Genomic DNA, 13,313 nt, shown 5'->3' on the forward strand with positions numbered 1-13,313 from the left:
TCAGTACCTGAAGGTCTGATATTTTTTCAGTGCTAAACTGAAGCTAGAGATGAACAAGTCTTGCCTTAATTGCTTCTAAATTTCCTTTGTAGAAGATCCATTTCAGTAGGCTGACTTTGGTATTTACTTGCACTGTTGTGAAAAATAAAAATGGTTATCAGTTTACACAATAAAAAAAAAAAACAACAAAAAACTAAAGCAAATGACCGCAGGTTGACTATTGCAGTGCAAAGCCCCGGGGAGTGCCAACGTCCTCCCGTCTGCTCGCGGTGCTGCCAGCACCCACCTTAACTGGGGTGTCACGGCACCGTCACCCCCCTGTACCGGTGTCCCCACCACGGGCTTTCTCCACTTATTTGGGGAATGGGGAGGCTGCCAGGTGCCCTCCCCGTGATGGGGAGCTATAGCTGGTCCTGGTGGAGCTGGGGACGACTCTGCTGGGGCATCGGGGACCACCACCTTCACATTGGGGTGACCACCAGAGCTCACACCCACCACTCCACAGCTCATATTAGGCACGGCGTGGAGCAGTTTTTCCATTCAGGAGAATTATGTTTGACTCTATTTTGAGGCTTCAGGTCAGCACATGAGCACCAAATGCCTTCAAGAGCCAACAGCACTGCAGCCAGACCAGCCTGGAAGAACCCCACAGGGGAGCGGAGTGTTTTGGGAGGGCACAAAGCAGGTATTTCAGCTTTGATCCTTTAAAAAAACTAGAAAAGTTTAATGTTCTTTGTGCTTCTTCCAAACCCTTCCCCTCTGCGGTGCCAGCACTAATATCCCGTCCCATACTTGGCCCCATCTCCTCGCATCCCACGGTTGCAGATGTCCGTTTTCCCTGCGACTGCTCCGGAGTTGTTTTGCTTTGTTTGCATTTTTCTTCCCTTCCCCGAAATAAAGCTTCTTCCTTCCTCCGAGCAGCTTGCCCAGGGCCTTTTAAGCCTCGGATTTGGGATGGGCCGCCAGTAACCTGTAACCGTGGGCAGGGTGAGCAGAATCCCAGCACCAGCTTCTGCCGAGGGTCCCCAGCCCCACGTGCCTGAAGATGTCAAGTTGCAGCCCAATGGTGTGGGCAGCAAAAACCCCGTAAGCGCTGCCTGGCAGCGCTCGTTCCTCGTCGGTCATGCACTGCTACCCGAGCCCCTCCAGCAACACCAACACCTTGCCAAAAAACACCCCCCGAGCATCTCGGAGAGGTTTTCCCGTGCTTTTCCCTCCCGGTTCGCTCCAGGGCCGTTTGCAGGGCAGCGTTCCAGCAGCTTTCTGCTCTGAGGTCTCCCACGCCGCCATCGGTCCCGGGGTTAACCGGCCGAGCCGCCGGCTGGGCTGAAGCCGCGGGCAGCGGCGTACAATCCACAATCCCCCGGGGTCAGCCTGCACAAGCTGGCACGTCTGTGCGCCGTCCCTTCGCCCGTGGCACCCGCGCATCAATGGCAGCACTTATAGCATCTCTCCGGCGCGTACAACAACTGCCTGTGCCCTGCCTGTGATGTAATGGGCACGAGTGTCCTGCCGCCGGCCCCCGCGCCGCCGCTCGCCTCGGGTACATCGTATAGGACGGCAGCGATGCAGAGTTCACGCCTTCAAGACTGCTCGGTATTAAAGGCAGACGCTAGAGCTGCTGCCTGGCTCTTGTCCGTGCGGGCAAAGGGTCGTTGAGGAGCACAGGAGTCCTCCTCTTGACTCCTTTTAAATGCTCTGGCCTCAGTTTCCCACAGGGAGGAGGCGAGGGGTGGGAGCTGCAGCGTCCTCGCCCGTGGCTGCGTCGCCCAGTTCGGCTTCTCCAACTGAAGTAGAGCGAGAGGGAAGGACAGTCCCTAATCCACCGAGGCTTGACTAGCAGCCTTGTTTTCAAATTCTTCTCCCTCATCCCAAACAATTTGGCTGGTCCTCTCCTCTGCTTGCTCAGTCCCCTCTCTTCCCACACCCAACACCTTGGCTCTTCCCTGCGTCCACACCTGAAGAGCAGCTATTCCTCTTCTCCTGCTCCTGAAGCCTGGCTTACACAAATTATTTGAACTGAGTTAACATCTCTGGGAACAGATGGGGTTTTGTATCAACGTAATTAAATTGCTACAGCCTCTGGTAAGGACAGAGTTAGATCGTGATCTTACACGGTTTTAATCAGAGCGATGACCCCAGATCAGACTCTTATTTTAGTTGAGAGCACTTCCAGCAACATGACTTCTTAACTTCAGCACGCCCAAGCAGTGCTGGGGGTATATCTCCACCGCCTCAGTAGGTTTCTAAGTCTCCCCGATATGAAAAGTACCACGAGTTGGTACCACGGGTGCAAGCTGCTATCAGGAACATTGAAAGAACAAATGGATTAGACAGCGGTCAGTACCCTGTAGGAAGATTGCTCATATTTTAAATATTCCCCCAAAAAACAAAAGGCCCACTTAATTCCACAGCACAGGGCAATCTCTCATCCTGAACTGCTATAAAAAAAAAAAAAAATTCTTCAAAATCATCGGGAAATCCCTGTCATGGAAAAGCTAGCTATGGAAACACACAGGAAGGAAGGAAAAAAAGAAGCCAGTGGTTGCAGGTACTCTGTTATTTATTGTACAGTATTTCACTGAAAGTACAAAGGCATCATCAGTATTCACCAGAATTGTATTGTAACAGGTACATTATACTGTATGTTAAAACATGCTACTTTAATGAGGCGAGACAGAACACAAATTTAGAGGAAGAAAGCAAGGAGTTTAAAAAAATGTAAAAATACATTTTTAGTAACTGATCTGTACAAAGGAACAAAAGAAACCAAACCAGAGTGTGGGGATTAGAGCCCCCAAAGTCATTTAAAACTATACAAAAAGACACTGTTATTTACCACGTCATTAGGACCTTTGGGTTCTGTTTCCTTCATACTGATGACTGGGGGAGGGCGGGGGAAATATTGTTACTAAAATGATCAAACTCATACAAAAGTATTTACAGAGAAAGGCAGAAAAAATTCCCCTACTCTTGTTCCAAAAGAGAAACATTTGCCCGGTTGGAGTGTACAGCCTTCCTCCCTACCCTCTCGCCCAAACCGTGCCAAGGCAGGGACCTTGAGCAGGGGAAAGCAAACAGTGATGTGGTGGGAGGAGCTGCCAGAGTCCTTCTAACAACGGGAAAGTGTGTCTCTCATTTCTGTTTTATTGCTTTAAACTCTCCTATAATCAGGGGAGCTGGAAAATAAAATAAAATCCCTAAAACCCACACGACAACCCCAAACCATCCGAGTCATCCTGGCTGCAAGAAGATGGGGCGGGTGGTCAGGACAAAATGGGGAGGACCAGGAGGTAGGGCTGGCTGGAGCTTTCTTTTCTAGAGAAAGGGGGGAACAGATGGGGAGAATAACGCTTCAAACTACCAGACATTTGTGCTGCTTTTCTAAACCTTCCCCGGGGAGCCTGACAGCAGTGCGTGTCAGTAGAAGCAAACCCAGGGCACACAAACCCACCAGCCAAAGCATCCGACGGCAGCCGTGGGACATCCCCAGGACGCTTACACGTGAGCGCTCTTCGCGTGGGTAGGGGAGCTGGATCCCGAGGCGTAGTAGAAACGGTTTTCACCGAACGTCTGGGCATCTCCCGAGCAGCAGACGATGACGCAGCCGCCGAAAAGGCAGAGGGCAGAGCCGATCCAGCCCGTGTACAGGGAGTAGCCGAAGCTCATAATGGTGGTCTCGCGGTGGGCGCACACGGGAAACCAGATCGTCGCAACGACGCCGCACATGGCTGGGGAGAGATGGAAAGGAAAGGTAACTCCAGCACGTAACCCCACCGCGGGGACGCAAAGCACGCCAAAGGGGAGGGAAGGCTCTGCAGGACGGGGGACGGGGACGAAGCCCATCCCTCCTCCCTCGCAGTCCTACGGTGGGACCCAGGAGCATCAGCATCGGGGCTCGGTCCGAGAGATCTCCGAGCAGGAGGCAGCGTGGGAGCCTCGCGGGGAGAGCGAGCAAGAGAGAACAGCCATCTCGCTCAGGCACCAACAAACGAGAAGAAAAAAACAACCGCTGCTTGACACCGATATATTTATTACGAAGGAAACAGATTTGTTCCCTAGAAATATCTTTAAGGGCGAAGAACGGAAGTCATCCCTGAAATCAATGCTCTGGAGAGCTGCGGAATTAGGAATAGATTAGATATGAAGCAAGACCGCAAAAGCCATATGCATCGGTGAGACAGGAAAATCGGAGGCCCAGAGTCAACTGGTTTAAATCACTATTTCTGCCGTGAACTCACGTGCTACGTCCTCAGCCCATGTCAATCAGCATCTCTGCAGTTGCTCTACTGAAAGGTCACATAAACATTAACGAAGTATCCCAGCACTTAGCAAGACGGAACAGGGTTTATAAAATACAAGCAGAAAATGGGCAGGGACAAAATAAGCAGCAGTACAGCATTGTTAGGGGTTTTTTTTTTAGAGAAGGAAATGCCTCACAACTCTGGAAAGCAGATTCCACTTCCCTGTGGAAAATTTCTCTAATCAACTGATGGGGACAAACCCAGCAAAGCTCTCTAGAAACCTAATTAATTTAATAGAAATGGAACCTCATCTGAAAGGAAAAGAGTATTTTACCTAGAGTCTACGGTGGGTCAAAAAATGACTGCAGACTTCAAATTTTGCTTGAAATTCCATAGGGTTTTTTTCCATGAAAAGCAAGAAGGCTGCCGCGGTGGTGCTGCGAGGACTGCTAGGCAGGTGACACGTGGAGTAGCTACCCTCAGGACGGTAAAACGGGTACAAATTCAACATTTTGCAGGCGGCCAGGCTAGGGACCAGAGTGTTTCGGTGTGCGGCACACGCGCGTGGTTTGCTCCAAGCGGGGAGAAAACACGTGCCCTGCGTTCTCCTTGTGCTACACAAGGTCACGCTCGTTACCCTCGCTAAGGGCCCTACCTCCACCCTGCAAAATCCCCCACACGCACCGAGGGCAACAGGAGTTGATGGTGTTAATCACCTCACAGGAGCAGGTCCTAAAACAATACTTCTTTATGGCCTGTACATCTGAGAGGAATTAATCTGTCAATATTTACTTGCCTCCGGGACAAGCTGTGCAGGACTCCATCCTTGTGGCTGTCAGGGAATCAGAGCAAAACAATAACAGGACCATGGCAGCGTTACAGATTTCCACCGACTGCGTTAAAAGGTATCTGGAGGCAGTGTCAAAAAGTTAAGGTTGCAAGAGGGAAAAAAAAAGGGGGTGAGATTAAAAATAAAATTGTTTAGTTAAAGCAGAGAACAAACCATAGCTCCTGGCCGGTACAGCAGAAAACCCATCCCCAATAGCTGCAGTTATTGTGAGAGAAAATATTTTCTTATGGAAAAGAGAAGAACATTTGAAGGATGCTAATAAAGCCAGTAATAATTTGGGGCCTCCTCAAAGCAAGGGCCCCGCGGCTTTGGAAGGAATTTTTGGAGAAGGCAGGGAGGGCAGAACAGCATTTCTCCTGCGTGGGGATCTGTCCTGCAAAGAGCTCGTGAGCCTCTAAAGCTTTAAAACAAAAATGTATCAGTTGGGAATCCACAAAGCATTCTAATGGGCCCCAGAAAAAAAGCTTCTTTGTTGTCCGAAAAGACACAATCATCTTTTCTTTTTCTGTCAGCAGTAAATACATACATATATATATATTTATGTCCATGGACTATAAGAGCCTTATCTACCCAGACCCTCCCCCACAACACAGGACCGAAGAAAACACTTGCACTGGGGTGAGAAGAGCTCTCAGGGACGCTAACACAAAGGCATCTCTTGTGCATGTGGCTCAACGACATGTAAAACCACCTTATTTTAATGCTGACAATACTAGAAAGCTGTGAAACACAGGCCAAGGACTTTGCATGGGTTAGTTTGACCTCTCTGTCTTCGGAGGCTACCAGCTGCCATCAGTCACCAGTGACCCTGTTGCTCAGCAAGAGGAACTCCCTGAAACAGGACTGAATTTCATAGCTCTGCATAGATTAGATTGGGTTGTAAATCCTCCGAGAAGATGTGAAAAGGATGGTCTGCAATTGCAATATTTCTTGGTGAACTCAAATTTTGTTCTAGCTGTATCACAGTGAAAGGCTGGGAGAAAACTGATTTGCTGAGAAACCCGAAGGGATTGGAAAAGGCGTTTTAGGGCAAGTTTCAAGGACTAAAATAGCTGCCTACAAGGAAGAACTCTTCGAATAGAAATTATTACCCTTTCTCTTTTGTGCTGACTCTGAGACACTCTTTGCCTCTCCCTAAATACGAATGTCTTCAGATAGTAGAGCTGTTGTAGTCAATATAATCTAGCAGAAAAGTAAAAGAAAGTCTGCAAACAGAAGGAATTTTTTCTATTAGACCAACTAAGTTAGATGGAGAAACAGGCATGTGTTGGGGCACACACATACTGGAAAGCTTGCCTGCTTTTTGCAGCTAGAGTAGGCGATCCTGCAAAAGTCATCTCAGTAATACTTGGTATGGTTGTCCTTGCTCCGTCAGATCGCTGTAAATCCATAAGGACACATCCCAGGCTCCCAGCATTTCTAAGTCCTTTTTGACTATGGACTTGCAGTAGCTCAATCCGCTGAGCTGAAACTCATTACAGGCATAAGTTAATTCTGCATTATTCTATGTTACAGGCATAATTTAATCAGATAGATAGAAGTACACATAGACAAGAAGCACAGGAGGTGCTTGGGGACGTGGGGGAGATAGAAGAGAATTACTGTAACTCAAGGGACAGTGAGTCCCTGCCAAACTCCTTAACAGTAAGTTAAAGGCTTTCTGCAGAAGAAAGAATACTTTTCTTTCACAGCTAAATTTAATTATGACTCAAAGTCACACAGATTTCTCTTTCAAAGCATTTGGTTGAAATAATAGATATCCATGATTTTTTTTTTTTCTCTCTTCAAGGCAATCTTCTTATCTTGATATCTATTGTTTTACAAGTAAATCTCAGGCAGTGTCCAGAAAACCTTACTAATATCTTTTATTTAGTATACAATACCTAATACGGTCATTTTGCAGTAGTAATTCCCAAAAACTAACTTATTTCTCATCTGTGTTTTCCCGTGTCTCGGGTCCCTCACCTCCATTAGGAAAATGCCCGCTTGGTTACCAGCAAGGGGTCCCCCAAATTAGTATCAACAACACAGGATGGGCCAGGGTTTTTCCATCAACACCAGCGTATGCAATGTTTTCATACTGGCTCAGAGCGGACCTCTGCTGACGGTTGTTTTCGGCAATAAATCAATTCTCTCGGACAGATAGGATCAAGCAGAGACATAAATACATCAGCAGGCAGGATAGGAGGGTGTGCACATAGGTTGCACTCTGCAGCCTGCTATTATCAGTGGACAGAAAAATCAATGGAATATCTGAGCCCATTGTTTTCCTGGCAAGTTTTCAGCTTTTTCTTTTTTTTTTTTTTTTTGGCTCCGCACTGTGTTTCAACCCCTGTTTTCCTTTTTAATAAATTTCAGTGACAAACAGCCATCCCTTCCCCGAGCAAGAAGTGAAGTTTGCCATGGGGCCACCTCCCCTGACCACATCTCCACTCTCTATTTCTGCTATGTTAGTGAGTGTTTTGGGGGTTGTTTTCTTTTAACCAGAGCTCTGGGAGTTGGTCTCCACTTAGAGGAAAAGGCTGGAACCCGTGCGGTTGGGGAAAACCACGAACGAGACTTCAGTGGCCAGAGGGTAAATAAGAACAGTCCAGGGCATATCACTTCAAGAATGTAATGAATTTTAAGTCAGTATTATGACTTTTGAGCCCTGATTCATGCTTATTAAATGCTCTGGAACAGTAACACCTTGTTTTGCAAATAATGGATCATTAATCATGTTAAAGAATGTTGAAGTCCCAAGTTCTGTACATTATTCTCCTTCCAAAGGGACTGTCTTACTGATCAGCCTGGAAAAAATTGGGGTTTGTAAAAATACATGTGGGTTGCCTTTTTTTTTTTTTTTTTTTTTTTTTCAAACCCCCCCCCAAACTTAAGAGCAGAAGTTGCTTATTTATTCTTTATTTGTGATCTGACAAAAAGAGCATTATTGTAATTGTGACTAAAACATTGTGACCAGGCTGCTGTTCCCAGACATCACCGACATGAGCAAACCTCTTCACCTGCAGATACTTCAAAACTCACAGGGGTAAAAACCAGTAAGAAGTCCAAATCTGACCCAAAGAGCATTCGTCTGCCAATGTCCCTATAAATATATATTTCCTTTTTTCACAGGATCTACTTAGTGGGAAAACCATGTTCTGAGGCAGAGAGGAGCCTGGCTTTTGGACCACCACCACTCATCTCCTCCATCTCTAACATCTATTCTCCTCCCTGGTGTCACACTGCAGCAAGACCAGGATGGGAGAGGGGCACGCTAGACCCAAACCCTGGTGCAACACTGCAAGATACGGGATTTCACTTATTCTAATGCAGCGTTACCCAATACTGTCACTGCAATTTGTTTGCCGCCTGTGTGCTGAGCCCTGTAATGCTGTTGCCCTTTGGGATTTAGGGGCAATACTCTCGCCTCCCTGTCTGCAGCCATGCAAACAGGGTTGATCTACAGCACTGTTCTCCCTCACTGCAACCAAAAACTCGTGTTTGTTTGCCACAAAGTGCAGCTCTGCTGGGCCTCCCCCATCCTGGGCAGGGGAAATCCGGCAGAGCAGACTCCTCTGGCACCAAGATTTCATTCACAGGCAGAAAAAAACACTTTTTCTTTCATTTTGCCAAGCCCAAATACGTGACTCAAGGTTTCAGGAGAGGGACGAAGGCCACGTTCCAACAGCTCTTTAACGTGGCTGTTCATGATCGGGATGTCCTGAACGGGCCCTATAAATCTGATTTTAGGACTTCCAGCTGTGGCAACGTGCCCTTAAACCCTGCAGACATTGAAAGGGCCCCTCGGTCTCAGTCCCTGAGATTTCGGACGTACCGACTCGTACTATCTGCTTCTCACCAAGGCGCTGGAGGAGGGACCGCTTGCAAGGAAGGAGCGTCCAGAGGACAGCCCCACCGAGCGTGCAGCTATATCCAGTGCCCACTTGAAAAAAACATAAGGAGAAGAAGAAGATGGGCATGATGTCAGCGCGGGCTGCCAGCGACCAGCAGAGCCACACAAAGAGGCCACTTTCCCTCACCCCTCCTCCTCTGCCGCACAGACGGGTAAAAACAAGGCACCGCAGCCTGTTGCTGAGATGACGAGGCTTCAAGAACATGCAGGTGTTGGACTGGGGACAATGAGCTCCACAGTCTGCGCTGCTCAAAACAATCTCCTCCGCAGGCACTGGGGACGGGAAGAAATTCCCAGGGGAACTTGGAGGCCAAGGGCAAGGCTGGCCAGAGGGGGTTGGGAGGCACAGGGGACATGCCAGCCCTCTTCCCAGGTCCATGCCACCTCCTTGCTCCCTCCCCTGTTGTCCCCGCAGGACCAGCACCCCCTCAGCCACGGGCTTCCCTTCCCACAGCCTTCAGCTTACTTTGATCCAGCTGCATCCGCGATGCCCAGGGAAAATTCAGAGGCTATCTGTTCCCTGTAAGTTTAGACCCTTTTCCAAAAACAGCATCGCTTCCACAGCAAACCCAGGGAAAATTCGGAGGCTATCTGTTCCCTGTAAGTTTAGACCCTTTTCCAAAAATAGCGTCGCTTCCACGGCAAACCAGCAAAACCAGTGCCTGCAGGCTATCACTCTCCTGCAGACACAGGCGGTGGTCGTGCCCATGGACTCCACAAGACGATGCACAGTAGGGTTTCGCAGCCCCCCCCTCTTCGCCCTGCTTCACTCCCTGCCTCCTGTCTTTGTCCTCCCACTCCTGTTCGTGCCTTTTGTTCACCCCACAGACCGCAGCGATGCTGGAGATCGTCAGGATCAGCCCAGCCTCGACAACCGTCCTTTCAGGTGAAGGTGTTCAACCAGCCTGCACCGTGCCGTCCTGGAGCAGAGGAAGAGCTCCAGCTCTCCACACGCGGCGGGCGCCTTACCCAGGAGGATGATGAGGATCCCTCCCAGCTGGGAACGCCGGTACTTGGCAGCTCCAGGCTCATGACCCATCCGGATGCAGGGCAAGACCGTTATCAGCAAGAAGATAGCGGGAAGACCCAGGACAGAGGCAGCGATCATCAGTGCTCGACACGCTTGGACATACCCTGTTGGCGAGGCAAGGAAAGAGGATTTTGATTATTTGGCACGAGAGAAGGACACCTTTGGACAAAGGCTCCTGTTTGATTAGCTCCCAAGACTTGCGTGGAGTACGGGAGAGAGGTTCAATCCTTTGTGTAAACAGTTAAGACAGTGAGACTGCAGCGCAGTGATTAGTGAGCATGGGATGTGCAGGCTCAGAATTTTCCAACAGACAAGTAGCACTGCCTGGAAAACATGAGCTCTTCCCAGCAAAACAGTGAGAAATCATGGACTTAGGAAATATGGGAAGGGAAAGTAGGAGAAACAGCTAGGAAGGGGTTTTCCTGTATCTTTTCATAGAGAGAGCTTTGATTAAATAACAAGAATTTAAAGTCTTAAAGAGCAGCTTGCTGTGAGCAGAGGAGGTCCACAGTCATCCAGAGGAGGGCTGAAGAGTTGAAGACCCATTACTGAAACAGGCAGGTCCGTGAGATACTACCACCGGCTGCCCTGAGGACTGTTGGCCTGGGAGGAGGAGGGATGCTCAGCGATCCCAGCCTCATCCCGGCGCTGCACCTCAGGAGTCCAGCGGGGTTTCGGAGGAGACCCGTGGCTCGAGCTGACCGCTGGTACAGCTCTTAGAGAGAAGAAATGACTGCACTTTGCAGAGCTGCTTGAGTTGCCATAACCAAGGGCCACATTATTCCTCTGGGTCCCTACGGACATCACGGGATTCCCTGGCATTTCATCAGTTACCACCCCTCTCCTGCCTGTCCCTGTGCAGCAGCAGCAGCAGCAGCCGAACACAAGGCAGTGAGGAACAACAGGGGCCAGGGACTGTGGGCGTACTGGGCAGGGTTGTGACATTTCTACCACTCTGTGAGGGTCTATTTAAAATAATGTATCATTTTAAAATATATTTTATATATATTATGTATATATAATTTTTAATATATATCAATATAAGATTTATATATAAATAAAAACAGGTCATTACTTGCATGCAAAAGAAAAAGACCAAGTGTCAGATTTGCTCCAGTGCCTGGTGAGCCTTCACACAGTCTCAGCAGAGCGAGTACGCTGGCTCTCTTTCCCCTCTTACTAACAAAACGAAGCTGCCACATGCAGAGATGGAGTTTCGTGATGCCTCAAATGATACCAGCAAACAGGGGCCTCAAGCAAGTCCCGCTGACATACGGGTAAGACACCAGGAATGAGGATTTTACTGTTCCTGGAAATGCAGACTCTACATATATTGAATATTTGCTTGATTTTTTCAAGAGGAAACTTAACAAACAAAGTTACCTGAGGAGTTCAGGGCAAAAGATGAGACCCTAAACAAAGGAGATGGCAGTGCCCAGTGTGGTTTCTGTGCAGTCGATCCCAATTAAACAAGAATACAAACACATTCATTTTAAAGACTTGACTGAGGCAATGTAAGACTCTAAATACATTTCATCTATTGGGCACACCAGGATAAACTTCCCTCTGATGGAAAGCTATTGGTATCAAATAGGTTACAAACAGAAGCATTTGTTTGTGATTTGTTTCTGCTGGAGAGAAGCATTGCTTTCTGCTGCTGAAAGACCTTTCATTCAATAGTGTTTCTTCAGGGCAGGCCTTTTCTCTGTCTCCTGTACCAGATCATATTGAACAATGTTAGCAGTAAGGAATGTAAACCTACTAAAATAAAAGTATACACACACAGAGAAAGGGAGAATAGGAGCTAGTCTGAGAGATTCAATATTGCTAAGCACTATGTGATACAGACTATGCTCTGTAACAGACAGAAATTCGGGAATAATCTTTCCAACCTCTGGTGAAATTATTTTCACAACAGCTTAAACAAATAAATAAGGAAACTTGAAAGAAAACTACAAGGAATGGTTATTTCTACCCTGTCAGCTCTCGAAGAGGCCTCTCTGACGTGCTAGAGGAGGTGCAATCTAAACTATAGCAGAATGAACAAGCGCTACAGAGTTAAGAGTGATTGAAACAGGTAAGATCATTAGCTAAACTTACAAGGACAAGACCACACAAGACTTTGGCAGGTTGAATTAGCTCAAAAGATGTATTAATACTGATTAAACACCTTGCTTAATTTTTGCTTTGCAGTAAACTAGATGAAAATCACTATATAATTAGAAAAAACCAAGACAAGTTAAGTATCGTTTCATCTGTTTGCTGTGTAAAAGTTCTGTCTTCCCTTACAACATGTGGGAAGCACAAGACCATCAAGACTAATGATGATCTTCCAAAGATTAAAAGCCATAGCAGCATTAATAATAGACGCTGCAAGATTCGTTATACTCAAAACCATTTTAAGGAATAGAACCTTAACATTTGTAATAGTTCATCAGCCTCTCAAAGCAAAAGTCAAAATACTCTATCATACCTCAATATACTATATATGTTTTGCAACGCAGTCTAGATACAAGATGTGAAAGGAACGGTGAGCGTTTACTAAGAGCAATGATTAAACATTAACCGGACTTTAATAGCCCCAGATAACGCGCGATACCTGGGTACAATTAAAACCAGGTATAATTTAATGAGAATCACGTTAAGAGCTACCATTCACATTCTTTAGCGTATTTAATGGACCATCTCCCGCGCTGACGAAGTTGAAGGAGCCTCACCATCGATTCCTCCGGCAGCAGGACCGGTGCTGCTCAGAGCAAGGCTTCCCTCCTCACCTCCGGGTGGGAAGGGGGAGGCCGGGACACACGTACCTGGCAGTATGAGGATGTCCACGAGGGGCTTGCAGTGATAGAGACCTGTCGCCATGACACAGTCTGCCCACAGCCCCTTGGATCCCAGCTCATCCATTTTCCTGCAGGTGGTAATGGTGTAGCCGCAAGTCACCACCCAGTCGTTGGTGGCCGTCGCCACGACCACCCCGATCCACCCGATAAAACTGCAGACAAATCCGGCCAAGTGCAGGCAAGTGGCCACCATCTCGATCCCTTGGAGGGGGCAAGCCGGACAGGAGAGCGCCCGCGGGGGTTCGGCAAAGCCGGCCGCCCAGCTCCCGGCTGCCGGGATCTACCGCGAGCGGGAGGGAACGGGGTTTTGGTAGGATGATGTCCCCGAGCAGACACTGCTGCAGGCGCTCGGCTGCCTCTGCCCTGCTCCCTCCCTGGGAGGGGTTAGAGCTGCCTCCAGCCCCATAACGCGTGGGAGGAGCGAGCGGGGAGCCCCAACTTCTGCCGGTTC

The 13,313-nt window shown here is 48.2% G+C and overlaps 1 protein-coding gene across 1 annotated transcript; it reads right to left on the reverse strand.

Annotated features, from left to right (window-relative positions):
- Positions 1-2,545: 2,545 nt before the first annotated feature.
- CLDN11 (claudin 11) lies at positions 2,546-13,313 on the reverse strand. Its single transcript, XM_052804759.1, has 3 exons — positions 12,830-13,313; positions 9,959-10,123; positions 2,546-3,731 (listed from the first exon to the last, which is right to left on the reverse strand). The coding sequence occupies exons 1-3, from the start codon at positions 13,053-13,055 to the stop codon at positions 3,499-3,501; spliced, it is 624 nt and encodes a 207-aa protein (XP_052660719.1). The 5' UTR covers positions 13,056-13,313; the 3' UTR covers positions 2,546-3,498.

This window comes from Harpia harpyja, chromosome 12 (genome assembly GCF_026419915.1).
Source record: "Harpia harpyja isolate bHarHar1 chromosome 12, bHarHar1 primary haplotype, whole genome shotgun sequence".
NCBI classification, from domain to species: domain Eukaryota; kingdom Metazoa; phylum Chordata; class Aves; order Accipitriformes; family Accipitridae; genus Harpia; species Harpia harpyja.

Excerpts from the sequence above, each read along its gene's own strand:
- CLDN11 (XM_052804759.1), bottom strand. The coding sequence starts at position 13,055 with ATGGTGGCCACTTGCCTGCACTTGGCCGGATTTGTCTGCAGTTTTATC. Across the intron at positions 10,124-12,829 it reads GGACATCCTCATACTGCCAG|GGTATGTCCAAGCGTGTCGA; the intron begins GTACGTGTGTCC and ends CCTCGCCAACAG. Across the intron at positions 3,732-9,958 it reads GATCCTCATCATCCTCCTGG|CCATGTGCGGCGTCGTTGCG; the intron begins GTAAGGCGCCCG and ends ATCTCTCCCCAG.